The following is a 27,864-nucleotide window of genomic DNA, read 5'->3' on the forward strand; positions in this document are numbered from 1 at the left end:
CCCATTTGTAGCTGCAATACTATTTCAATAATTTGACAGATTGTTACAATCCTGGTTCAGAATTTAAAGTTTCCAGAGACAGGTACTGAAGCCTGAATTTCCCATTATTTTCATGAGGCAGACAAATGTTCTGCCCCAATATCTATAAATAAGTTTCTGTCATTATGCAACTCCTCAGTTTTTCTTATCGCTCCATGCCTTTCTATTTTATTACTTTGAAGGGGGTGGGAAACAAACACCCATTAACCTTCAAATGTTTTTAGTAAAATAGCACCATGGGACGACAGAGATACAGAGGATGTGGGGGAAAAAAGAAAAAAAAAAAAGAGCATTGCTTTCAGTAATTTTTGTGTGCTAAAAACATTTAACATGAGATCTACCCTCTTAATAAACTTTTAAATATACAATATAGTGCAGTACTGTTAACTGTAGGCACAGTTTTTACAGGTCGTTACAATTTATTCATCTTGCATAACTGAAACTTTATACCTGTTGATTAGCAACTCCCCATTTCCCTCTCTCCCCAAACCCTGGTTTATTTTTAGTAACAAATATCCTTGGTTTTATTTCATCAGTACCAAGATCTATGTTGGCCCTCCATAGGGCAATATTAGCTCTTGTGTTTTGAGGCACTCAAAGGATGCTCGTCATCTGTAGGGAAAATGTTTTAAAGATCAGTACATATCAGGAGATATGTGACTACAACATGACTATAACCAACGTCCCCTCTGCCTCCAGCTTGTCATTCTTGTTGCTATCCCTCCGCTTCCTTTCAGGGGGTATCATTAAGGGTATAGGCTAAAACTGAAACACTGACATGTCTGGAAATGGTTAAAAAGCTATAAAAGTGTAGCAACAATGCTTCGGTACCTCATTCATAGAGAACAGAACCTTTCACAGTTAACTGAGAAACTAAAACGATGAGTTAAAAATCCATTGAGTTTGTTCCATAAGTAAAAAATACAGTTTATCTATATTCCCTTCCCTATATTAAAAAACTGAAAACACAACTTAAACAGATTACCTCACTATCATTCTTTACAAACAAAGCTTGTCTACAACCACCACCTTTTTGGACCCCAGTTTCTCTATTCAAAGCTATGTACTGATGTCGTATGCTGTGTCTACCTAATTGCTGGCAGGAAATCTGAGCTACAGGAATGAAATAGGCATTGGCTAGAAATCTTGATTACGTTTATTGGAAATATGGACTAAATAAGGTACTTCAATTAGTATCAGACAGAAGGATGGATTGCTCTCCAACAAAGCACAAACTGTTAAAGCAATAATATTTAGAAAACGTGTCCGAGGCATAATTCGCTATGATGATGGAGGAGATAAATCTCTTTCCTGTTGTGTAAGATGAGTACAAGATAAATGTAACCACACTGTTGAAAACTGCAGTTGGTCAGCACTCGGGAGATACATTTTTTAGGTAATCTGCCCCAGGATTTGATGATAAATACAAATCTTTTTATTCATTTAAAAAGTTAACTCAGTGTTCATGAGGAAATACAGATAAGGTATTTTAGTCAAATTTCCTTGTGGTAAGAATAATAAAGACTATCGGAGGCTTACTGTAATATTTTCTAACTTCCAAGTATTTTAATTTGTTTAAACTGCCCTTCAGAATGTCCTTATAAGTACATTATGAGTATATTCGAAATTAAATGAGAATCATCCTCTAAAAACTTCTGAAAAAAGTGTTGAAATAATATAACCATTTCTTATAAAAGTTACTTCATTTGATTAATTAAATATTAAGTATCCTATCTAATAAAGAGGGAATATGCTAATTGACCATCATGCCCTCACAAAGATGGCAGCATCCACAGCCATAAGATGGCAGCACCCAGTCCCTCAGCCCCCCAGGGCCAGCCCGAGGTGCAGGCAAGCCTCGGATGGCAGCTGCCCAGCCGCCCAGGGCCGCCTGAGGCTCAGGTAACCAGGGCCGGCAGAGGCTTGCACTGCCGGCAGTGGCAGCAGCAGTGGTGTGATGGGGGCATCACCTTCCCCTGATCACCAGTCGCCTCCCGCCCCTGAGGGCTCCCGGACTGTGAGAGGGGAAGGCTGGGCTGAGGGACCCCCCCGCTCCAGTGCATGAATTTTCATGCACTGGGCCTCTAGTCAATTAAATAAAATATTTTGTAGAAAGTATGCTAAGTTAAAAAAGCCAAATACAAAAGATTTACACGATTTCATTTATATAAAACATCCAGGAAAAATAAAATTACAGAGTGTGAAAGTACGAGTGTTTCCTGGAGCCAGGAGTGGGAGCAAGAACAGACACAAAGGGGCATGAGGGAGCTTCTGAAGTGATATGTTTCACAACTGCACTGTAATGATAGAGGCACAAGTGTACACATTTACTAAAACTCACCTGAAATGCAATGGAAGAATTTTACGCTACACCAATTATATCTCCATAAAACTTTTCAAATGGTTCTGTAGGAAATACCATGACATTGAGGCTCTTAGGGCACGGGTTTGTGGCCCTCTCCCCCAAATTCATATGTTGAGTCTCTAATCCTCAATGTGATGCTATTTGGAGTCATTAAGTTTGGGTGAGGTCTTGGGTGTAAAGCCCCCACGGTGGGATTGGTGTCCTGATAGGAATGAAAAGACAGCTATGTTTCTCCACACTGTGAGGACACAGCAAGACAAGAAGGCAGCCATCTGAAAATCCGGAAGAGCGCCTTCATCAAGAACCTAAAGATGCTCCCAGCCAGTGTGACTCAGTAGTTGAGTGTCGGCCTATGAACCAACGGGAGGTCAAGGTTCGAATCCTGGTCAGGGCACATGCCCGGGTTGTGGACTTGATCCCCAGTGTGAGGCGTGCAGGAGGCAATGATCAATGATTCTTTCTCATCGTTGATGTTTCTATCTCTCTCTCCCTCTTTCTTCCTCTGAAATCAATAAAAACATCTTTTTTTTAAAATATATTTTTTAAGAAAAGAAATTGAAGATGTTGGACCCTGATCTCAGACCTCCAGCCTCCAGAACTATAAGAAATAAATATTCATTGTTTAATCACTATAGTCTATGCCATTTTTATTGTAGCAGCCAGAACTGAGAAGTGGGCTGCTGCTGTAACAAACACCTAAAACTGTGGAAGTGGTTTTGGAACTGGGTTGGGTATAGGCTGGAAGAATTTTGAGGTGATTGCCAAAAAAAGCCAATATTGCAATAAAGAGACTTGCAAAGACAATTCTGGTGAAGGCTGAGGTGGGAAAAGAAGAAGAAGAAAAAAAAAAAGCTCTAGAGAAACCTTCCATCTTCTTAGAGAAAATGTAAATAATCATGTACAGAATGTTGGCAGAAATATGAACAGTAAAAGTCATTTTGATGAGGTCTCTCTCAGACAGAAAGGAGAAATGTGTTATTGAAAATGGGAAGAAAAGTGATTCTTGGTATCAACTGGTGAAAATCCTTGCTGAATTGTATTTGTGTTCTAGTGTTTTGTGAAAGGCTGCACTTGCCAGCATGAAACTGGAGATTTAGCTGAGGAAATTCCTAAGCTAAATGTTGAAGGAGGGGCTTGATTCTTCCTGCGTGCTGATAGTAAAATGCAAGAAGAGAGACATTAAAGACAGAACTGTTAAGCAAAAGAACTCAGATTATAAAAATTTTGAAGGTTCTTAGCCTGTCCACATTACAAAAAACTAGAAAGTATGTTCCAAAGAGAACAGTTAGGGTGTGGCAAACTAACCATTTGCTAAGAAGATTAGTATGAGTATGAACCACAGACCAAATCAACCATCCCAGTGGGAAGTGAAGAAAATAGAAGAAGAAATGAAAGACTGTCAAACTTCTTGGAACCTATAAGACTGCACCACAGATTCAGCTGTGAATACAATCTATTATTCAAGACAGGCGAGGAATGACCCTGAAAGTGATCCATACACCTTAGAAGCTGCACTCCCAGCCCAGGCCCACAGTACATGGGGCTAGGGCTGTCTCCACCTTGGCTTCAAAGGGAAAGCGCTTTGCCCAACAAAGCCATGTGTTTGGGGATAACACCTTGGCTCCAACAAGCCAGACTGCAGCTACTCAGAGCTGCAGGGGCACAACTCTCATCTGGAAAAGCTATCAGGGTGCAACCACCCACCCAACAGAGTCACATAAGTGGGAAAACCACCTTAATAAGTCTGAAAGGCAAAGCATGAAGCCAAAGAGAATTATTCTTGGCTTTTGGTCCAGATGCTGGTGTAGGTAAATTCGTTATGTGAATCCTCCCACAACCACATAGAAATTATAACTAAATTAAAGAACAAGCATCACCTAGAACTTCCTGAAATCTAGCTGGAGGTAAATCCTACAACTAAGGATATAAAAAAGAAGCCATTTCGAGACTGGCAGGAAGGCCGGAGATGCAGAACTGGTTGGTCCCACACCCACATGTGGTGGATAAAAATAGGAAGGGATATCTAGGCTGCAGAAGTCGCACATGAGAAGTGAGGAGTCCCAGGCCCACACCAGGCCTCCCAGCGCCAGGAAGAGAAGTTCCCATAATTTTTGGCCGTGAAAACCAGCAGGGGGCCAAGGAGGGGGAGGATGCACCTGGAGTGCCCAATTCAGGTGAATGGAGAGGTGATGCCACTGGACCCTACAGGAAATCTACTACCTTAGACCACTCAACCAAGCCTGGGAGACATAGCAGCTCTACCTAATAACATAAAAACAAACACAGAGAGGTTGCCAAAATGAGGAGACAAAGAAAAATGTCAAAAATGAAAGAACAGAATAAAACCCCAGAAAGAACTAAACAAAATGGAGACAAGCAATCTACTAGATGCAGAGTTCAAAACACTGGTTATAAGGATGCTCAATTAACTTAGGGGAATAGAAGATAAACTCAGTGAGAACTTTAACAGCATAGCAAAGGACATGGAAACCATAAAAAAAGAACTAGTCAGTAATGAAGGATACACTAACTGCAATGAAGCATAAATTACAGGGAAACCACTGTAGAGAAGATGAAGCTGAGATTCAAATCAGCGATTTGGAATATAAAGAAGCAAAAAACATCCAATGATGAGAACAGCAAAGGCTTTTTTTTTTTTTTTTTTTTTTTTTTTTTTTTAACAAGGCTAGTGTAAGGAGCCTCTGGGACAACTTCAAGCCTATCAACATTTGCATCATGGGGATACCAGAAGGAGAAGAAAGAGAGCAAGAAAGGGAAAACCTATTTTAAAGAAGAATGACAGAAAACTTCCCTAACCTGGTGAAGGAAATAGACATACAAATCCAGGAAGCACAGAGTCACAAACAAGATGAACCCAAAGAGCCCCACACCAAGACACATCATAATTAAAATGCAAAATGTTAAAGACCTACAAGGGAGTGCCCATATGAATGTCAGCCGATTTCTCAACAGAAACTTTGCAGGCCAGGAAAGAGTGGCAAGAAATATTCAGAGTGATGAAAAGCAAGGACCTATGACCAAGATTACTCTACCCAACAAAGCTATAATTTAGAATCAAAGGACAGGTAAAGAGCTTCCCAGACAAGAAAAAGCTAAAGGAGTTCATCACCACAAACCAGAATTATACAAAATGTTGAAGGGTCTTTAAAAAAAAAAAAAGAAAGAAAGAAAGAAAAGATAAAAATGTAAACAATCAAATGGCAATAAATATATATCTACCAAAATTTGAATAAAAAAATGAACAAGCAGAAAAGAAACACTCATAGGTGAAGAAAACCTTTTTCAGTTGCTAGATGGAAGGGTAGTTGGAAGGATGGATGAAAAAAGTAAAGGAATTAAGAAGTACAAATTGGTAGTTACAGAATAGTCATGGGGAGGTAAACATAGGAAACATGGTCAATAATATTCTAATTAACTATGTATGGTGTCAGATGGGTCCAAGATTTATTGGGATGATCATTTAGCAAGTTATATAATGTCTAATCACTGGGCTGTACATCTGAAACTAATATAATATGTCAACTATAATAGAAAAATACAAAATGAATTTTTAATGAAGAGAATTATACTTGAACCAAAATAACCTTTAAAAAGGAGAACATAGTTTGTAGACGCAGAGTTCTGATTTAAAACTGGTAATCAAGATAATGTGATACTAGAATAAGATATATATGTATCAATGGAATATAATTGAGAGTACAGAAATAAACATATGTATCTATGATTTCAAAAGGATATCAAGAAAATTTAGTGGGGAAGGAGTAGTTACTTCATTAAATGGTGTTGGGACAACTGACTGTCACACATAAAAGAAGGAAGGTGGACCCTTACATTAGATCATGTACAAAAATTAACTTAGAATAGATCAATGACCAAAATGTAAGGGATAAAACTATGGAAGTCTTCGGAGGAAACATAGGGAGAAATATTTGTGACCTTGGATTTGGCACTGGATTTTTAGATATGATACAAAAGCACAAGCAACACAGAAAAAATAAATAAATTGGATTTAATCAAAATTTTAAAACTTTATGCTTCAGAAGACAATATATCAAGATTAAAGATCCTCTGAATGAAATAAAACACTTAAATATATGTAATAAGGGTCAAGTATTTAGAACAGCAATTTTCAACCTTTTCCATCTCGTGGCACACATAAGCTAATTACTAAAATTATGCAGCACACCAAATATATATATTTTTTTGCCAATGTGACAAAATTAAGTATAATTTTGATTAATTTACAAAATAAATAATAACTACCTAGTCTTTTGCTCCAAAGTGACTTCTAAAAATTTTTTATTGATTGATTGAGTTTACAGAGAGGAATGAGAGCGAGAGAGACAGACATCAATTTGTGTTCTGCTTTCTAATGCATTCATTGGTTGATTCTTGTATATGCCCCGACTGTGTATTGAACCCACAACCTTGGTGTATTACGACAATGCTCTAACCAACTGAGCTAGGCGGCCAGGGCCAAAGTGAGTTTTAAAAATGTATATAAGGAATTCTAGTACCAAGAATTAATGTTATCGGGTACAATCTCATTATGCTACATAATATCTCTATTATTATGACCTTTTTTTTCCTTTCTTTTTGTTGTTGTCATTTTCTTCTTTGACAATCTAAGGGAAAAGAGGTCAGTGCCCCTGACTAAATAGTCAGGCATTGCATGGTTTAAAAATTCTTGTGGCACTCCAGTTGAAAATTGCTGATCTAGAGTTATGTCAACAGCTCTTATAATTAACAACCAAAAGACAACTCAATTTAAAAATGGGCAAAACACTTGAATAGACATTTCTCTAAAGAAGATATACAAATGGCTAATACAATATGTGAAAATATGTTCAACATCATTAGTCATTAGGGAAATGCAAATCAAAGCCACAACAAGATACCACTTCACCCTTACTAGGATGAAGATTATATCGAAATCATCTATATATCTAATTTATATCTAATCTCCGTATGTCCATCTCTATAGCTATCTATCTATATATATATATTTTAAATTTATCTTTAATGTTGAAAGTTATACAGATGCACCCTTTTTTCCCCATTGACCTCTTCTAGCTCTCCCCTGCCCAGACCTCTTCTAGCTCTCCCCTGCCCAGGCCTTCACCACACTATTGTCTGTGTCCATGGTTTAAGTATATATGCATACAAGTCCTTTGGTTAATCTCTTCCACCCACCCACCCCCACCTTCCCTCTGAGATTTATTGGTATGTTCCATGTTTTCATGTCTCTGCATCTATTTTGTTCATCAGTTTATTTTGTTCTTTAGATTCCACATATGAGCGAGATCCTGTGATACTTGTCTTTCTCTGACTGGCTTATTTCACTTAGCATAATGCTCTCCAGGCCCCTTCATGCTGTCTCAAAGGGTAAGAGATCCTTCTTTTTAACAGCTGCACCGTATTCCATGGTGTAAATGGACCACAGCTTTTTTATGTACTTGTCTACTGATGGGCTGGCTATCTATATTTTTAATTCAAATAACAAGCACTGATGAGAATGTGAAGAAATTTGACTCTCATATATATAATCCTGGTGGGAAAATAAGGTGTAGTCATTAGGAAAAGCATTTTGGTGGATACTTAAAAAAACAAGAAACTAGAAACACCAATCAGAAAGGATATATGCACCCCTATGTTCATAGCAGCACAATTTACCATAGCTAAGATTTGGATACAGCCTAAATGAAATAAGCCAGTCAGAGAAAGATAAATATCACATGATCTCACTCATTTGTGGAATATAATGAACAATATAAACTGATGAACAAAAACAGATTCAGAGACAGAGAAGCATTGATCAGACCGTCAACCCTCAGAGGGAAGGTAGCGGAGGGTGGGGGTAAGGGGGAGAGATCAACCAAAGGACTTGTATGCATGCATATAAGCCTAACCAATGGACACAGACACCAGGGGGGTGAGGGCATGAGTGGGGAGGGGGTGGGGGGCAATGGGAGGATAAGGACACATATATAATACCTCAATCAATAAAAAACAATAAAGAAAACCTCCTCCAAAATAAATAAATAAACATAGAATTATATATGATTCAGAAATTCTACTGCTAGCTTTACACCAAAAAGAATTAAAAACAAGTACTAAAACAGATATTTGTACACCCAGTTTAATTTGCAGCATTATTCACAGTAGTCAAAAGATGGAAACTATCCAAGTATCATTAGTCTAGATCAGAGATTTTCAGCAGGTGTGCAGAAAGAATTTTTAAGCCATGCAATGCCTGACTAGTCAGGGGCACTGACCTCTTTTCCCTTAGACTATCAAAGTAAAAAATGACAACAGCCAAATACAATAGCCATCTAGTGTGAATTAATCAAAATTATCCAATTTTTTTGCCAATCTGACAAAAACTTTTGTCAGATTGGCAAAAAAAAACATGTTTTGAAAAATACATGCTGTGAAATTTTAATTAGTTTATGTGTGCCATGAGATGAAAAAGGTTGAAAATTGCTGGTCTAGATGCATGGATCAACAAAATGTGGTATATAGTTATAATGCAATATTATTCAGCCATGAAAAGAAATGAACTCCTGACATATTCTACCAGATGGATATATCTTGGAAACATTACACTAAGTGAAAGAGGCCAGTCACAAAAAGACCACATATTATATGACTCTGTTTATGTGAAAATGTCCAGACTAGGCAAATCTATAGAAACAGAAAGTCAATTAATAGTTGCTTAGGGCTGGGGTGATTGGAGGTTGATAAGCAAAGGGTACAGAGTTTCTTTTTAAGGTGGCAAATATGTTTTAAAATGGACTGTGGTTACGCTGCTCTGTGAATAGTTAATATAAACTGCAATACTAAAATAGCGAACCTTTAGAACAAACATACCCCAAACCTCTCCTTGACTCTATATGTACTCTCACTCATGGCCTCCTCTGGGGAGGTGTTCACCTCTTAACGAATTGTTGATCCTCATTCCTTTAACTTCACTGTCACACTGTAAATCAACTCTATCTGGTGCAGAAGTGAACACCACACTGTTAAATATTTACTATGAATAACCATAAAAGTAAGTTCAAGCAGTTGAATTAATAAATTCTGAGTGTGCCAACAGGCACTAGGATATAGAAGCACACAGGACAAGACCCCCTTCTCTCAAGTGAAAACAACGATGCAAAATAAACAGCTAGGGTACACATTTGTGTAAACATTTAAAAGAGATGAGCCAGAAAATACCTGCTTCCTGTTGGACTAATCAGAGGGAAGGGCTGTTCTCGGGAAGTGGCATGTAAGTTAAGATTCTCGCTACCAAGGATCCAGCCAGAAAAGATAAAAGGAAAGATGACTCCAGCCAGAGGAGAAAGCAGGTGCAATGATGAAAACAGGTTGATACATTTGAGGGACTGCATGAAATCCAGGGTGGCTGAATAATAGTGGACCAGGGAAGAAAGGGACAAGGTGAGGTCCCAGAGCTAATGAGACTGGTCAGGAACAGACTTGTAGGGGTGTGTAAGGCCAGGTGAGAAGTTTCAACTTCCTTCTGCTCAATCCCTTAAGATTCTATGCACATCTCTCCTGTTCCATTTAACCCTCTGTATTCACCCCTATCTATCTGTGCTTCAGAAGACAATATACTAAGAAGATGAAAGAATCAATGGTAGAGAAGATGATATAGGAAGGGATATCCAGGCTGCAGAAGTCCCACATGAGAAGCAAAGAGTATTTAGACTGTGCCTGTCCTAAAGAAAATGAGTTTCTTGTTAACCTTTCTCTTCAGGGTATAACCAGTGTCTACCCAGAACCTCAACAGAATGAACAGGCCACATATATCGATTCTGTAATAAGGTAAAAATCCTAAGTCCTGCAAGAAAATTTTAATAAAGTTTAAGTGGAAGAAAGAAGTTATTTCTAAAGTTAGTTAGTGTACAAATGGAGGCCAGGCAAGTTTCATTTGAATTCCCAGGCCAGTCTCGTTATTTCTACCATAGACTAAAGTTTCCCATATTGAAATCAGCTAAACTGAACATCTTCCAAACTGCATTAAAATCACCCCCAGAATTTGAAACATAAAACAGCCAGCAAAGAACAGCTTTTTCCTCTCTGATTACTGCACAGCAGTTACTAACAGGTTCTCCATCTCAAGCCTATCCCTAAAGTATCCCCAGGCCTTGTGCACAATCGTGGTAGCCCCCTCACCTTCACCACAGAGCTCTTATACACAGAAATGGAAGTGCTATCCTATATAATAAAAGGCTAATATGCAAACGGACTGAACGGCAGAATGACCAGTCACTATGACGTGCACTGACCACCAGGGGGAAGACACTCAACACAGGAGCTGCCCGCTGGTGATTAGTGTGCTCCCTCAGGGGCAGCGCCACTCAGCCAGAAGCCCTGAGCTGGGCTCACAGCTGGTGAGCACAGCAGCAGTGGCAGGAGCCTCTCCCGCCTCCGCGGCAGTGCTAAGGATGTCCGAATGCCCATGGAGAGTGGGCCTAAGCTGTTAGTTGGGCATCCCCTAAGGGCTCCTGGTATGAGAGGGTGCAGGCCGGGCTGAGGGACGCCCCTCCCCCTGAGTGCACGAATTTTGTGCATTGGGCCTCTAGTTGGATTATAATTCCGATAACTGAAACAGGAGGAAGTACTCTCTTTGAAATAACATATAATGACAACACATGCTATCTTTATAAATGACTTTTATTGCCTACTATACCTTCACATTTGCATGTTGGACTTTCTGTTTGTACTACAGGGGACTCTGCTACAGTTCTAATTGTAACATTATTATCCAGAAAGGCACACACTGACTCTAATATAGTTGAGACAAAGCAAGCCAAGTAACCATTTCAGAGTGTCAAACCATACAACTGTGCAAATATATAAAGCCTATTTCTTTGGGAGGAAAATAAAAACACATTGTTTTCAGCTGGCTTACTGTGGCCTTGAGGCTTCCGCCTGGTCTGTCTGCAGTTTCTCTCCTCCTTCCACTTCCATTGTGCAGTAAACAATTCGATTGGGAGCGACTGACTTCAAACCTTGCACTTCCATTATGACAATCTAAAGGTAAGAAAAATGTTAAATGATATGTCAAGTTGACAATGTTTAGCTATTAAGAGAGACCGCGGCATAAACAACTGAATAGATCAATTGAAAAAATTATCTCGTAATATAAATGGAATTTTGTCTTCCCAAGAATCCCTCTACTTACTATCCCTCTATTCATGTTAGGGATGTTAAAAAATCATGCTAAGCATCTGAAGAGGTATCTCCTGACAACAATTAAAGTAATAACCCCCAGTTAATCAAGTGAGATTTAAACTCAAACAATTACAGCAACTCTTTATAAAGTAAAGCAAAATTACAAATGGAAAGTCAGTGCATTTGATAAAAGGAGTATACATTGAGTTTCACAGAAAGTGTTATAATATGTATTACTGGCAGACACTGTCACCATCAGACCAACTCACTGATGTCAATATGTGACAGCATCAGAAATTTTCTATACTCACTCATTTCAGATGACATTATGAAAGAAAATGAAACTAATTTTAACTATTATACAAGGTATTTATAAAAGAATTTTCTTTATGACCAATGAAAAATATGCCACTAAATATCTTAATACCAACTTGCAAAGGAAAAGGTAGTTTTCCACCCATTAAAGGCATACACTAGTTTAATGCAGTGCACTGGGAAAGGGTGCAGACACTGATACTACATTATGGAGCTATAACTCCTGAGGGAAAGGGAAACAGTTTTTCAAGTATGTTTTCTATCTATAATAATAAAAGGGTAATATGCTAATTAGACCAGACATCTTCCGGACATCATTCCGGACGTCATTCCTCCGGGTCCCAGGTGCCTGCCGGCGGCCGAAGAAGGGAAGCAGCCCAGGTCCCGGGTGTCTGCGGGTGGCCCGAGGGAAGCCAGCCCGGGTCCCAGATGCCTGCCAGTAGCTGGAGGAGGGAAGCAGCCTGGGTCCAGGTGCCGAGGGAAGCCGGTTCTGGCAGCCGGGGGAAGGAAGGCCTACTCTTGCATGAATTTTCGTGCATAGGGTCTCTGGTATTTTTATAAAAGGCTGCCAATCTTAAAAGATTCTTGCTGGATATACACATAAAATATGATAATTTGCCACAGCTTTTTCCCATCAAACTTGAATCATGAAGTTCCCTAAATTCCCAAATTTTAATTTATAAAATATACTCAATGGCATTTTCATATATGCACATTCATTTTCCGTACTGATCTCATGCTGTATTTCTATACACAAGATTAATAACATTAATGCTATACAGCTACCAAAATCTTCACCAAAACACCCTCTATATCACTTAATTGATCACTCAATACTTGATTAAAGTCATAATACTTTTCACTGAGTTGTGAAATGAACCTTAAGACCAAGCTCTCAAACAAACAAACCATCTTAAAATAACTGTTTTTCCTTTTAGCTCTGCTATAACAGAAGTGTCATGTTTATAAATACAAATGCATATTGCTTTGTTTTTTTCATAAAAATATATGGGAAACCCATCACAGAAAAACAAAGATCAAATTCGGGAGCACTTTCCTTCCTCAACCAAGCTTTTTGTCATTTTTTCACACTGAAATGCACAGCAACATGTGAATAAAAATAAGGACTTAAAACAGACTAAGAGAATTAATAGAGAATAGCTATTATCTTTCATAGCTGCTCTAATACTCAAGGAAGTTGGGGTAAAATACTAAACCCTGTATAAGAAAAATAAACAAAAATTTCTGCATTTTTAATAATCAAATTTACTACATTAGTAATACTGAAACTCATTAGAACCCAAATAAAATAACCAGAAGCTGAGACAAATGAAATTTATAACCATACCAATAAACTTACCACCATGACTCTAAAGACTTATTAATTCAATAATAAAAATTTTGGATGGTCACTTATAATGTATGAAATAGGAGAACTGTATACCACAAGAGAAATCTAGAAATCTTGATAGCCTTGGTTCATGGCTGGGCATGGGACTGTTTGCACTGCATCTCTCTGTGACGCGTTTAACAGCCAAAGTACACGAGAGAAGGAAGGAAGCATGTGCTTGACACTATTTCTGTCACCTCTGTTACAATTTGCTGTAAACAGGACCTCCTAAAACATCCAACTTGTGAAACCGCATCCGCCCCTCAAAACAATACTCCCATCTGTGCAGGGGATGTTTTATCCTGCAGAATTGCCACTTCCAAAGGATGTAACTTCTGTTATGAATCCATACACATAAATAAAACAACACAGTTCTACAGATATAACTGCCAAAAGGATGAGAAGAAAAAAAGCCACACACAGCCAGTCTGAATCATTAATGGTAAAGAAGACAGCCACGAATTAATTCTATGGACCATTAAATTAACCTAATTTAGGTAACTGTCTCAAACCAATTCCCAGGAAAACTTGATAATGGAACTACAGAAAATAAAACTGTTCTGTTTCATCTTCTCTTCCCTGATCTCTCTGTGACCGATTTAATAAGGATGAAATAGATGAAGTTTTCCTAGAGGCAAAAGGAAGGGAGGCATATACAAAACATGGAACTAGAAAACATACTTCTGAGGAACATGTTGCCAAAGTGTTATGGGGCACTCAGACACTTGAAAACGCTCTGTGTGGACACCAACTATGTCCATGCCATGACCCATTTCCCCTTATAACATAACTTGAGAGATGAACATTTGCTTTCCTGGCTTTAATTATATGTAGTTTTAACATACCATTCTATGGCTTCCTGTTTTGTGGGTTAGCTTATCTCTTGCTTTATTCTCTCTGAAGGCTTCACGGATGGCTAACTGATGCTTTTTGGTACCACCAAAGTCCCTAATTAAATAAATATTTATCAAGTCGAGTGTGTGCTAGGCACTGTTGTAGGCTTGCTATATACTTCAACAAACAAAAAAGAAAAAACACCAAAAATATCTTACCTTCCTGCAACTTACATTCTAAGTAGAAAAAGTCAGGTAATGAAAACACATAACAAATGTCTAAATATGTCAGGTGATAAGAGCTGTGGCAAAAATTAAGCTAGGTAAGGGAACAAGGTGTGGTGGGAGGAGAGAGGAGTGGGCAGCAATTGAAAAATAAAATTGGAAAAGTTTTTCAAATCTGCACGTATTCCTCAGACTTCAGTTCTTAAATAAGACACCTTTCTCCACTGGACTAACTCCAAGCCCGAGTGATGTGTGAGGCCCTTAACCTGGATGAACTGCTTGCCTTTCAGAGTTTCTTGGGCGAAATCTGGGGTCTGAGGAGGAGGCTTGGAGAATGGGCTGGGATAATTACTCAGGTTAGCCAGGCCTAGGTCACAGGGAGTCCTACAGATAAGTGCTGTGTAGTCTGCTCTTCATGTGGTTTCAGTTTATTACTAGACATGTGACTTCTACTTAAAATACTGTGGGCACCAGGGAATAGATCTGTATTGTGCTTTGGTAGGAAAATCTCTGCCTCCTATAGACAGAGCAATAAAGAATATCAAAATAATTTTATAGCCCTCGCTGGTTTGGCTCAGTTCATAGAGTATTGGCCTGTGGACTGAAAGGTCCTGGGTTCGATTCCGGTCAAGGACACATACCCAGGGTTTCAGGCTCCATCCCTAGTCGGGGCGTGCAGGAGGCAACTGATCAATGATTCCCTCTCATCATTGATATTTCTATCTCTCTCTCCCTCTCCCTTCCTCTCTGAAATCAACAAAAGTATATTAAAAATAATAATAATTTTATAAATATACAAGCTTCTTATACCATGCAGAATTAAGTTTTAACTTGTATTCCCTAAGGCTATTTTATTGTTGACTGAACAGACCCTATTTAACAAAATGGCAATAAAGTTCAGAATAATAATTCTTAGTTTCACTTAAGCACCAACTCACAGCATCTGAGATTTTTAAACAGAGAAAATGTTTTGAACTGTTTTCAGTTCTGAGTGCTTATCGAAGGAATGGTAGATTTAGCCATTACAAAAATAATTTTCTTCACACATTATTTTTATCATTAATGAATTTAAATATCAAACTTGTAGAAAAAGTTATGCTGTCATTAAATACAAAAACCTATAAAAGTGGGGGAAAGGGGTGTTGGCATTTTACATTATAGTCAGTAGGAAACCTCAGGCAGAAATAAGAAGGAAATCCACTATGTAGTTTCAAAGTAAACAACCTTAGGTTAAGAGGCTACAAAGATTGAGAAGAAACCTAATACGCAGCAAAGCCACTTTTAAGTCATGAGGTATCCCCAGACTGTGTCCTGCATCAGAAGAAAATGTCTTATTCCTACTCTGAAACCAAATTTAATCTATTAACCAACAAAAATCATTAGCCTGAAAGTTAAGAAAGTGAGAGGCAGCTGTTTTTCCCAAGCTTAAGTTTATCTCAGAGATGCAGAAGCAAAGAAAAAAAAAATATATAGATCTGATTTTTTTTTTTTTTTTTTTTTTTTGCCATAAAGTAAGCAAGCCAAGTGTAGGAATATTTCAAAAAAAAGAAATATAAAACTGTGCCTCCTAAAACTCCAGGGTACTTTTTTTTTTGTTTGTCTTGTCACTCAGCAAACTGAAATAGCAGCACTAGGCCGGGGAGGGAGAATGTAACAATGTAAGCAAGGAGCTAGCGTTAAGGTAATGTGTGAGAGAGCTATAAATGTCAGCTTGCTATTGCTAGGGTGTGTGTGCATTGTATACAAACCACAGACATATATGTGAATCAGCCCAGATACAGAGGTTGGCAAAGAAGAAATGTAATTGTGAGGACAGGCGGCTGTAATAGCCAGTCAGTATCTGGTTTCCAGGGATTTGCGTGGAAGGGAAGACACTGAAGTCTTGGAGGGCACAGTGTTAAAGGCATGGCATTTGTTTCGGTTCTTGGTAATGCTGATGGTACCTCTCATGAAGCTGGGTGTTCTGGAGCAGAAGAGTTCTCTGCTTCTCATCATCTACATGCATCCAACACTTACAGCCAGCTGCTTATGTGATTTGATTCCAGAAAGATGATCTCAAAGGGGAAGTAGGTTAAAAAAAAAAGTTTAACTGAAAGCCTGAGAGGAGTTCCCCAATATCAGAGAACGCAGTTATATGTTTAAATCCTGTTTCCACCCCAGTGTGCTTTGGTATTTCCTTTAACAATAAACTCACACTAGCCTAAGCTGACACAACGGTGACTGGCCTCAAAACATTTATTTTATATATATATACACACACATATATACATATATACATATATACATATATACATATATATATATATATATATATATATATATATATATATATATATATTGATTTCAGAGAGTAAGGGAGAGGGAGAGAGAGATAGAAATATCAATGATGAGAGAGGATCACTGATTGGCTGCCTCCTGCACGCTCCCTACTGGGGATTGAGCCCACAACCCAGGCATGTGTGTGCCCCTGACTGGAATCAAACCTAGGACCCTCCACTGAACCAAACCAGTTAGGGCAAAATGTTTATTATTTTACTAGAGGCCTGATGCACAAAATTCATGCAAGAGTAGGCCTTTCTTCCCCCGGCTTCCCTATGGCACCCAGGACCCGGGCTTCCCTCCGGCTGCTGGCAGGCACCTGGGACCTGGGCTTCCCTTGCAGCCCTGGCTTCATCTGGAAGAACATCCAGTCTAATTAGCATATTAGGCTTTTATTATTATAGACTAAGAGGCCCAACTGAGTGGGGGATCCCTCAGCCTGGCCTGTGCCCTCTTGCAGTCCATGACCCCTCAGGGGATGTCCAGGACACCTCGCTCCTTACCGCCTGTCTGCTCGCTGCTCCTTACCACTCGGCTTGCTACTCCTTAATGCTTGGCTTGCTGCTCCTTAGCGCTGCCGTGAAGGTGGAAGAGGCTCCCGCCACCGCCACTGTGCTCACCAGCGGTGAGCCCAGCTTCTGGCTGAGTGGCGTTCCCCCTGTGGGAGTGCATTGACCACCAGGGGGCAGCTCCTGCATTGAGCATCTGCCCCCTGGTGGTCAGTGCGCATCATAGCGACCAGTCGTTCTGGGCATTCTGCCATAATGGTCACTTAGGCTTTTATTATATAGATACTGTTTAAATTTGAAAGGTTACCACAAAGGTCAGCCAAAACTATCTGCATCCTCATTTACGCTGTCAAAGGCGAGCATGAGATAAGGCCACCTACCTCTAAGGTGAACGACAGCACCACGTCAGACTTGGAAAGCTGAATCTCACTCTCATCTCCTATGTCCAAAAATGCAGAATTCTGGGAGCGTTTTAATTTCTGTAGTTTAAATTCTGGACCACCTTTCGAAACTGGAAGACTTTCCAAATTGGCCATTAGCAAATTCACTGAGGATCGCAACTCTTCTATATACATATTCTCCATTTCTTTTGTTATGAATTTGGGGAATTTTCTTTCCTTGAAAAGAATTTTTAAAATAACAATGTTACACAAGTCATATTTCCAGTTTATCATAAAACACATTTGGCATATATTGACTCTTAGAAATTGCAATACTAGACATAATGAATCTACTTTAGTCTGTAGGCTTTAAAAGCCTCAGGCTCTGGCAAATTTGATTATATCTAAAGGTACATGATATACCCTACTAAGGATCATTATGGTACCAAATGAATAACATTATATACATTTCCACATTAACTTTATTTTTGATGAGGTATTTGCTTAAAGGATAAACAAACTCTGAAAATATACATGTAAGAAGTTTTAGTGTACATATGAATCTTAGTTAGCCACTGTTAGCTTGGAAATTCTTGGGGTATCGGGCCTATGAGAACAATGTTCATTGTGCACTGCTTTGTCTTTTAGGAAACAACTTTTTTAACAATATCTTTCTTTCTTACCACGCATGTGCATTGTTTGGAGGGTATGCTTTTTATAAATAAGCATTCAAAGGTAAAAAATAAAAGCCATGAATGTCAGAATATTAAATTGCAGTAGTCATATTTCTAAAATTGCTTAATTTTCATGTTACAGAAATGTGTCATGATCCCTTATGTCCATAAATTCAGATTTTTAGGAAAGCCTTAGAAAATATTAAGTTTAAAGCAAAATAAAACCAATTTATGATAAAAGCTCAAAGTAAAAAAGTAACAATATCCAAGTTAAAGATTCTATGTTTTCTGAATTACATGAGCATTGCCATTCAATCCTGCTACCGCTGCAATCAGATTTGTTTCTTTTCAACTGTTGATATTTACATAAGATATTGAGAGAGATTGCCAAATTGTTCTTAGAGAAGATTAAATACATTTATATTCCCAAACACAGCAAATGAGGTTTCCTCACACTCTTAGCTCTGTCTTTAATCTTTGACAACCTGACCCTTAACTCTTCTCTTAAAGGTAGAGGGTATAGAGCTTTAGAATGTCAAGTGCAGTGTAACATAACAACCACTGTACACAACTGGCTGGGGTGAGAGCAAAGCAGACATCTTTCAGATGATCGCCTAAATTTCCAGAACACCAATGCCTTCACTATTGTTTCCTCTGGCATCACTCAAGGCATAACCTTAGATCTGCCCCTCTGTATGACTGGACCACCTCCAGCGTGCGCTCATCAGCCTGCAGCAGTCTCGGCCTCACCTGCACCAGTTCATTCTCACGATGGGAAGAACATCTGGTGTCACTTCTCAAATCAGTCCCAGACTCCCAGGCCACCTGTTCTGCTTTTCCCCCACATAAATTTCACATGTTTCTCTTAAAATAATTTACACATAATCAATATTAAACTGCATATTATCACAGAATGATTAAAATTCTACATGCATAACTAACTTCCCCAAGGAAGATTAAGTATCCTTTTAACATTCCTCTATAGTTTTAAGCAACATTCCAAAATAGTAAGTTTGCCTCCACAGTAAAAAAATATAAGGACACAGTTACAGAATACCTTGATTACCTTTGAAAAAAAAAATAATGCTTTGGGATGGTTTCTCAGTACACACACCAGAAAAAAAAAAAAAGCAAAATAAGCCATAATAACCGAATTTTACATTTGCGGACCAATTTTATAAGCTGTCATAAAAAGCAACCAAAACTCAGAAATAAGGCAAAAAGCTGAGGGGACAGTTCCTTCCAATGTCATGTGACGGCAAAGGCCATCCAAGGGTCATCTGAGGAAATGTGCTTACTTCAACTTTCTGTTTACTATTGATTAAAGTTCCCAATGAAGTTACATGTTACCTTATAGAAATTTCCCTGAAACACATACAAACAATCTGTGTCTAGTGAGTAGAATAATGCAATGGTTATAATTTAAATCCTAGTTGGAAATTAATCACTTTTATATCTCTATTAATCTTATTTTACCTTTGCCCCCAACACCCAGTTTTCAAACACCCTCCAGTTTGGACTAGTTTTAACATCTAACTAGTTTGCTTATTAATTATGCATTGAATGAAATCTTCAATGTATGTTCATTTTTATATTTGTATAAGAGTCATAATTGTGCCTTTTAAAAATTATATTTTAGCATAGCAAAAGGCAAATATATCACATGTTTGTAAGTTTGTGTGTTCCATCTTTATTTTTCAAATTTTCAGGATGTTATTTTATGGCAAATAGCATTGGCACATAAAAAAACAACAATTCTTTTTTTTTTTTTTATTGTTGACACTATTACAGATGTCCTCCATTCCCTTCCCCAAGCATTTGCCCACCTCCACCAAGCCGCCACCACCGTCTCCCCTGGTCTTCACTACATTGCTGTCTGTGTTCATGGGAGATATATATATATTTTCCCCCTCCCCCTTTGGCTACTCTCTATTCTTATTTAACTTTAATTAAAAACATTTCATTCACTGTCATTTTTCAATGAGGAGACTGTTAGGAATCACCAAACTTGAATATTTTGTCAGCATTTTCAAACTTTTCAGGAAATAGGCTATACTAGGATATTTTTCTCTTTGAAAAAAAGTGACAACTCTGTTTCAATGCTTTTGTGTTTACTGATAGTAATTCATCAACCTTATTTAACTTGCTTGTGTTGCCTATTTCTTGGAAACAGACCAATTATACATCAGACTAGTATACATGTTAAACGTGATCTTTTAAATTAAAACAGCATCAGAAATAGGGTTATTCTCTGGTTTAACTCTGAATCACCAAGTGGCTACTATGTGTTCTACTCTAGGCCCTTAGGATGTAACCACGAAGATAATGATAAAAAAATCCTCGGTACTATGGAGCCTACATTTTACTGTAAGGAAATATATACCTTAAATAAGATCATTTCAAAAGGTTGAAAGTGATCAGTGGGAGAAAAAGCCCAGATGGGACATGGAGTGGAAAGGTGTTGTACATAGGGTGGCCAGGGAAGGACTCAATGAGGAGATGGCCTTTAAGCATAAAAGTAGATAAAGGAGTAAGATAATTAATTTTACATGTCAACTCGGCTACGCTATAGTGCCGCTGTTTGGTCAAACACTTAGTACATGTTGCTGTGATGATAATTTTTAGATATGATTAGCATTTACAATCAGTAGACTTTGAGTAAATCTGATTGTCCTCCCATATCTGGATAGGCCTCATCCAATCAGTAAAACACCTTAAGAGCAAAGCAGCAATTCTGCCTCAATACTGTAATATCAAAACTTACCCGAGTTTCTTGCCTGTTGGCCTGCCCTGAAGATTTTGAATTCAAGACTACAATATCAGCTCTTCCTTGAATTTCAAGCCCACTATATTGCCCTATAGGTTTCAGACTTGCCAGCCCTACAACCATATGATCCCATTCCTATAAATCAAATCAATCAGTTAATATTTCTCTCAACAAATATATTTATATAGACATATAGACACACATATCCCTATGCATATATGTATATACCTGGTATTATATATATATATATATATATATATATATATATATATATATATATAGTGTGTGAGTGTGTGTATATATATATACACACACACACACACACACACACACACACACACACCGAGTGGCCAGATTATTATGATCTCTGAATGCATGCATTCAGAAGAAACATGGGCGGTTGGCTGGCCTGCCTGCTGGTCAAACTCCTGATGGAGGGGACAATTTGCATATTAGCCTTTTATTATATAGGATATACACTGAGTGTCCAGATTATTATGCATTCAGAGATAATAATAATCTGGACACTCAGTGTATATGTATATATGTGTGTATATATACATATATATGTGTGTGTGTGTGTGTGTGTATCCTATCTAATAAAAGAGTAATATGCAAATTAACCACCACTCCACTACACCCACAAGCCACGCCCAGAAGCCACACCCACCAGCCAATCAGGAGCAAATATGCAAATAAACCCAACCAAGATGGCTACAGCCACAGAGAGCAGGAGGGAGGCTTGGGTTTCTCCGGCAATGGAGGAAGCCAAGCTTTCCGCCTGCCCTTGCCGGCCTAGGCCTCCACTCAAGGCTACAAAGTTTCAATGATAGAAGATACATAAACCCAAACAGAAATGGCGGCAGCCATGGAGCTGGAAAGAGCAGGAGGCTAGGGTTGCCCCCGGTGATGGAGGAAGCCAAGCTTTCCGCACACCCTGGCCAGCCCAGGCCTCCACTTAAGGCTACAAAGTTTCAATTATAGAAGATACATAAATCCAAAATAAAATGGTTGCCGCCTCGGAGCAAGCAGAAGGCTTGGCTCCGCTCCAGGCTACAAAGTTTCAATTGTAGAAGATAAATAAACCCCAGATACCAGGGCCTCCGCTTGGGTCGCCAGGGGGCGTGGCCGGCCTGCAAACCACCACAGGCCCCTCGCCCAGGCCGCCCCACTCCCCAAGGGAACCCCCACCCTGATCCGGGACACCCTTCAGGGCAAACCAGCTGGCCCCCACCCATGCACCAGGCCTCTATCCTATCTAATAAAAGAGTAATATGCAGATTGACCATTACTCCAACACACAAGATGGCTGCCCCCATGTGGACATAAGATGGCCGCCACAAGATGGCCAGCAGGGGAGGGAAGTTGGGAGGGACCAGGCCTGCAAGGGAGGGCAGTTGTGGGTGATCAATCCTGCAGGGGAGGGCAGTTAGGGGTGACCAGGCCTGTAGAGGAGGGCAGTTAGGGGCAAATAGTCTGGCAGGGGAGCAGTTAGGCATCAATCAGGCTGGCAGGGGAGTGGTTAGGGGGTGATCAGGCTGGCAGGCAGAAGCGGTTAGGAGCAATCAGGAAGGCAGGCAGGTGAGCAGTTGGGAGCCAGCAGTCCTGGATTGTGTGAGGGATGTCCGACGGATGTCCAACGGGCAGTCGGACATCCCTCAAGGGGTCCCAGTCTGGAGAGGGTGCAGGTTGGGCTGAGGGACACCCCCCTCCCTGTGCACGAATTTCGTGCACCGGGCCTCTAGTATATATATAATGTCTATATATCTATTATGCATATATTTGTCCAAAGATAATCAATAAGAGATCATATATCTATATTGGTTCTGTTTCTCTGGAGAACTCTGATTAATTCTGGGAGCAAAAGCATGTGAATGTCAGGGGGAAACCACTGCAGGAAGGGAAAGTAACCAGACCAAAGACCCTATGGCAGGAAGACCAAGAAGGCTGACACAGCTGGGGTGGACTGAGCAAAAGTGAGAGCTTAAAGCATGACAAGGTCAGAGAAGGACTTCGCAGACAACTGTAGGAACTTATTTTACTAGAGGCCTGGTGCACAAAATTTGTGCGGGGGGGGTGTCCCTCAGCCCAGCCTGCACCCTCTACATGCGGGTGGGGGGGGGTGTCCCTCAGCCCAGCCTGCACCCTCTACAATCTGGGATCCCTCTCACAATCCAGGACTGCTGGCTCCCAACTGCTCACCTGCCTGCCTTCCTAATTGCCCCTAACCGCTTCTGCCTGCCAGCCTGATCACCCCCTAACCACTCCCCTGCCAGCCTGATTGATGCCTAACTGCTCCCCTGCCAGCCTGTTTGCCCCTAACTGCCCTCCCCTGCAGGCCTGGTCACCCCTAACTGCCCTCCCCTGAAGGCCTGGTCCCCCCCAACTGCTCTCCCCTGTAGGCCTGGGTCCCCCCCCCAACTGTCCTTCCCTGTAGGCCCAGTCGCCCCCTTAACTTCCCTCCTCTGCCGGCCTGGTCACCCCTAACTGCCCTCCCCTGAAGGCTTGATCGCCCCCAACTGCCCTCCCTTGCTGGTCTGGTCCCTCCCAATTGCCCTCCCCTGCTGGCCATCTTGTGGTGGCCATCTTGTGTCCACATGGGGGCAGCCATCTTGTGTTTTGGAGTGATGGTCAATTTGCATATTACTCTTTTATTAGATAGGATTCTTGGTGACATGGGGAGAGGTCTCTGTGCAGAGAATCACTGGCTGTCCGGTTGGGAAGTAGAAACTAGGAGCCTAGCCAAAGGACAGAATGGTTGTTCAGGTGAGACACAATGGTAACTTGACAAGTGGAAAATAGTGACAACTGTTAAGTTCCGGAAATATTTTGAACACAGGTGCAAATAGAGTTCCTAATAAATTTGGCATAAGGTGTGAGAAGAAGAAAGGAGTCAAAGATGATCCCACATTTTTGGGCTGAGTAACTGGAAATATAGCACTGCCAATGACTGGCCTACTCTGACCACTTGCCTGAAAATTGTAACCACCCTTTCTCTTTGTTGTATTTTCCAGATTATCAAATGATCACCTTCCACAATTCAGTTATAGCACCGGGGCTCTCCCAAATAAAATTTAAGCTCCACCATGGCATTGCAGAAATATTTTTGTCTGGTTTTATCCCAAGACAACTATGCATCCCAAGCACTTAAAACAGAGCCTGGCTATTTTAATAGGTATTCAAAAAGTATTTTGGCTCCAAAAGGTTAAATAATATGTCTAATGTTATATATCTAAAAACCAATAATGACAGATTTGACCACAGGTCTTTCTGGCCCTGTCCACATTTTTTCTCCTACTTCCTAATTATACCTTGGCTGAACTACTAAGATCAATGTTTCTATCTCTTGAAACAGAAATTTCTGCCCTGTGGTTTTATTGTATCGTGTTGTTGAGCAGTGTGGTAGAAGATGTGACTGATTGTGAACCACTAACTATTAATACACACTTCCAGATTTATCAGGCTGAAGAGTCAGCCGGGTCTCAGAGAGAGGGCCAGGCTCTGGAGTCAAAAGACAAGGGTTTGAGGCCTGCCTCCACCACTTACTTGTTACAAAATCTGGGTGAAGTCAATCATCTTTCCTAAGCCTCGATCTCCTTCTCTATAAAATAAATTCATTATATCATCTACCTTTGTGGGTGAACAGGATTAGTGTAGAAATATAATCCAACAAGGTCAGCAAGTTGTAATTAGCCTTATAAATATTTTATCAAGATGGCTTAAATTTAGTGACATTGAAGGAGAAAACATACTCTATGTCAATAGTCTATTCAACAGAAAGTATCTTTTTTTAAAAAAAGATCCTTCCATATTTCTTTTTATTAAATATTTTTATGTTTTTATTGATTTCACAGAGAGGAAGGGAGAGGGAGAGAGAGACAGAAACATCAGTGATGAGAGAGAACCATCACTCAGCTGCCTCCTGCAAGCCCTCTACTGGGGATCGAGCCTGCAACCCAGGCATATGCCCTGACCAAGAATTCAACCATGATCTCCTGGTTCATGGGTCGACACTCAACCACTGAGCCACACCGACTGGGCTAAAAGGCATCTTATTTTTGTGTTGTTTTTTTCCATCTGATCCCATTGGCTTCACTTCCTTCTCTACATTTCCTACTTTATCACATTTCTGATAAAACCATCAGGGTCCCCTCAAACAAAAGTCTGAGTGTGCATCACAGGCCCTTCCCCTCTGACTCAGCCAGAGGTTATTAATACACATCCTCCTCTGCAAACAGAAACAAGAGAACATATCAAAGGCCTCCCTTCTGTCCCATAAACACTCTAGAAAATTATCTAAACTTTATTCTAATGTGTCAAATATTCAGCCAGGCCACTGGAGAAGCAAGTCCAACCTATGACAATGTGCACAGTCTTGGGCACAATCTACACACCAGCAGGCAACTTCCAATGCTGCGCCCAGGAGCAGAGTCCTGCCCCAAGGTGTCTGGCACATCCCTCTGGATTCTCTCTCAGTCTCAGGTTTTTAAGAAAAGCGAATGCCCTTCCAACCAGCTGTCAATTTAGGTTAGGGTTTCCAGGAAAGTGTTTTTCTCTCTAAAGCTTCCACAAGCCTGAAGCTTATTGATTTCTATCCTATGATGCCCATATTCCAATCTCTAGATTATGTGGTGCCTCTCTGGAAATGGTAACATGGCAAACTGTGCTGCTAAACACTGCTCTTTTTGTGAATGTAATGTTTGAGCCCCCAATTCATATCATCTTATGACCTCTCTCCTCTAGAGATTACTCCTTACACAGGGGTGGGCAAAAGTAGGTTACAGTTGGTTGTATGGAAAAAGACATGCAGGTCATGATTATTACAGTAGTGAATAAATACACTCTGCTTCATCTACTCACAGCTGTAAACCTAATTTTCCTGCCCTATATATCTCTGACTTGGTTCTTAAAATATATTGTCATCTCTATCACCCATTTCCTTTTAAATTTTTTTCTATTTTTCTAATCACCTCCAATTTCTCAGCTGTTCTCTACTTTGTTATTTAATAGACATTTAGATAAACACAATAGTAGTATTCTTAAAACTTATAGATTCGTACATATTTTATTTGTAAAAGAAATAAATATGATTATTAAATAAATCACTATAAGATGTGTCTTCTCAAATGTTAAAAACTTCAATATCTTGATTTGGGAGGTGGTTATACAGGGTGTATATACACACATCGAGCTGTAAACTAAAGATGTGTGCACTTTGCTGTGTACGTGTTACACCAATTTTCATAATGAAGAAAAATCCCTAAGTAGAGAGGATTCTTCAGAGAGACAGAGAGGAGGAGAATCTATCAATCAAACATTCAATGTTTTTGCTTAGGAGAAGGGAAAGAGGGGGGAAACTTATTCTCAGAATAATCAACAGCATTATAACCTCAAGTCTATTGGGAAGGACTAAAATTTTTGTGCCACTGAAGTAAATTAATATAGCCATTTACTAAAGAATAATTTAGACAATGAAGTCCCAATCTCTCTAACACATCTCCAAAATTGAAAAAGAAACTCATGACTTTTGTTCGAAATCTTTTTCTGTTCATAGAAATAGTGATTGCACAAATAACTACAATATTGTATTGAACACACTCTGTCAGACTCTGTACTTGAAACTTCAAATGGTATTTTTCATCCACTCATTCAATCAAATATTGGTTGACTACTACTGTGTGCCAAACACTGTGCTGAACACTTTGAGATATATAATTTCACAGGAGGGAGATTTTTCTCCCTGATTATGTTATGTTTAGTGCAATATTAAAATTCATGTAAATCTTGCAGTTTGAGAAATTCAGGCATTGTTTTAAGAATATATCTGCAAAAGTTATCGTTGAATTTAAACATTTCACTTATACGTTGGATATGTAAAATAGAGAGTATGTTCCATTTAGATCATATACATTCAGATATTTTGGCTTAAGAAGTATGCACGTCAAGGAAAAAATGATAAAATTATGCTGGCTTTATCTATACAAAACTCTTTCAGCTCACAGAAGTCTAGATAAAGAAATATTGTACAGTATGTTCAAGTTAATAATTTACCTTTGCCATCTTCTCTGCCAATTGCAACCGGCCATCAAGTTCCCTCCTGATCTGGGCTGCTTGTTCATCTGCATTATCCAACTTAAAAAAAAAACACACACACACACACACACAGAAATTATACATATGTGATTGCTTAATTACAGTGACCTGCAGATTAAAGTAAAAACAAAATGACTCAAACCTTTTAAAATAAATTTTCCCAGCTACCTATTGAAAAGACAACAGTGAAGACTATTTAATTAGGTTAGCGGTCCAATTAAATTTCTTGGGAGCTTCTCACTGTGTTTTGGTTCACAATAAAAGTAAATAAATCTCTAAGGTTGATAGCTCAGTTTACCAAAATACCTAATTATAACAATTCTTCACCTAAACTGTATACAACTCTAAACCAAGAAGTCCTCATTTCCTTCAGGTTATGTTAAATTGTCATGAAGTTCATTCAGCTCACCTTTCTGTCTTCATGAAGGTCAGTCCTAAATGGCTCCAGACAGATACATCTCATGTTTTGTTCTTTGAAATTCCCAGAATGCATTTCTGGACTGTGAGATACTGAATCATATTTCATTTCTTTCTTTGTTCTTTTAAAAAAGTCCCTTCATTTTTATAGCAAGTCTGTATTAGTGCCAAACTATAAAAGTACTATTTGATTGAAATAATTTTCTACCATTCAAGTCTTTATATATGCCTCATTCTAGTACCAACAAACTCACACTGCCAAGACAGCCTTCCATCCTTTCACAGACTGGCACCACATTAGAATTTCAGTCTTGTTCTAAATTGGACTGAAAGCAAG

General features: G+C 39.3%; 1 protein-coding gene across 13 annotated transcripts in view; it reads right to left on the reverse strand.

Moving 5' to 3' along the window:
* The window catches only part of CADPS2 (calcium dependent secretion activator 2), a 498,042-nt gene that overhangs the window by 287,168 nt on the left and 183,010 nt on the right, over nt 1-27,864 (reverse strand). For all 13 annotated transcript variants that reach the window (XR_013960502.1, XR_013960503.1, XM_080666495.1 and 10 more), the window contains exons 4-6: nt 27,069-27,149; nt 17,577-17,813; nt 11,343-11,464 (exon numbers count right to left, since the gene is read on the reverse strand). Coding sequence is in view for 11 of the 13 variants with exons in the window: in XM_080666495.1 (XP_080522621.1) it covers nt 11,343-11,464; nt 17,577-17,813; nt 27,069-27,149 (440 nt within the window). In the remaining 2 variants the exon portion in view is untranslated. The remainder of the gene's footprint in view (nt 1-11,342; nt 11,465-17,576; nt 17,814-27,068; nt 27,150-27,864) is intronic.

This window comes from Plecotus auritus, assembly GCF_963455305.1.
Source record: "Plecotus auritus genome assembly, chromosome: 4".
Classification (NCBI taxonomy): Eukaryota; Metazoa; Chordata; class Mammalia; order Chiroptera; family Vespertilionidae; genus Plecotus; species Plecotus auritus.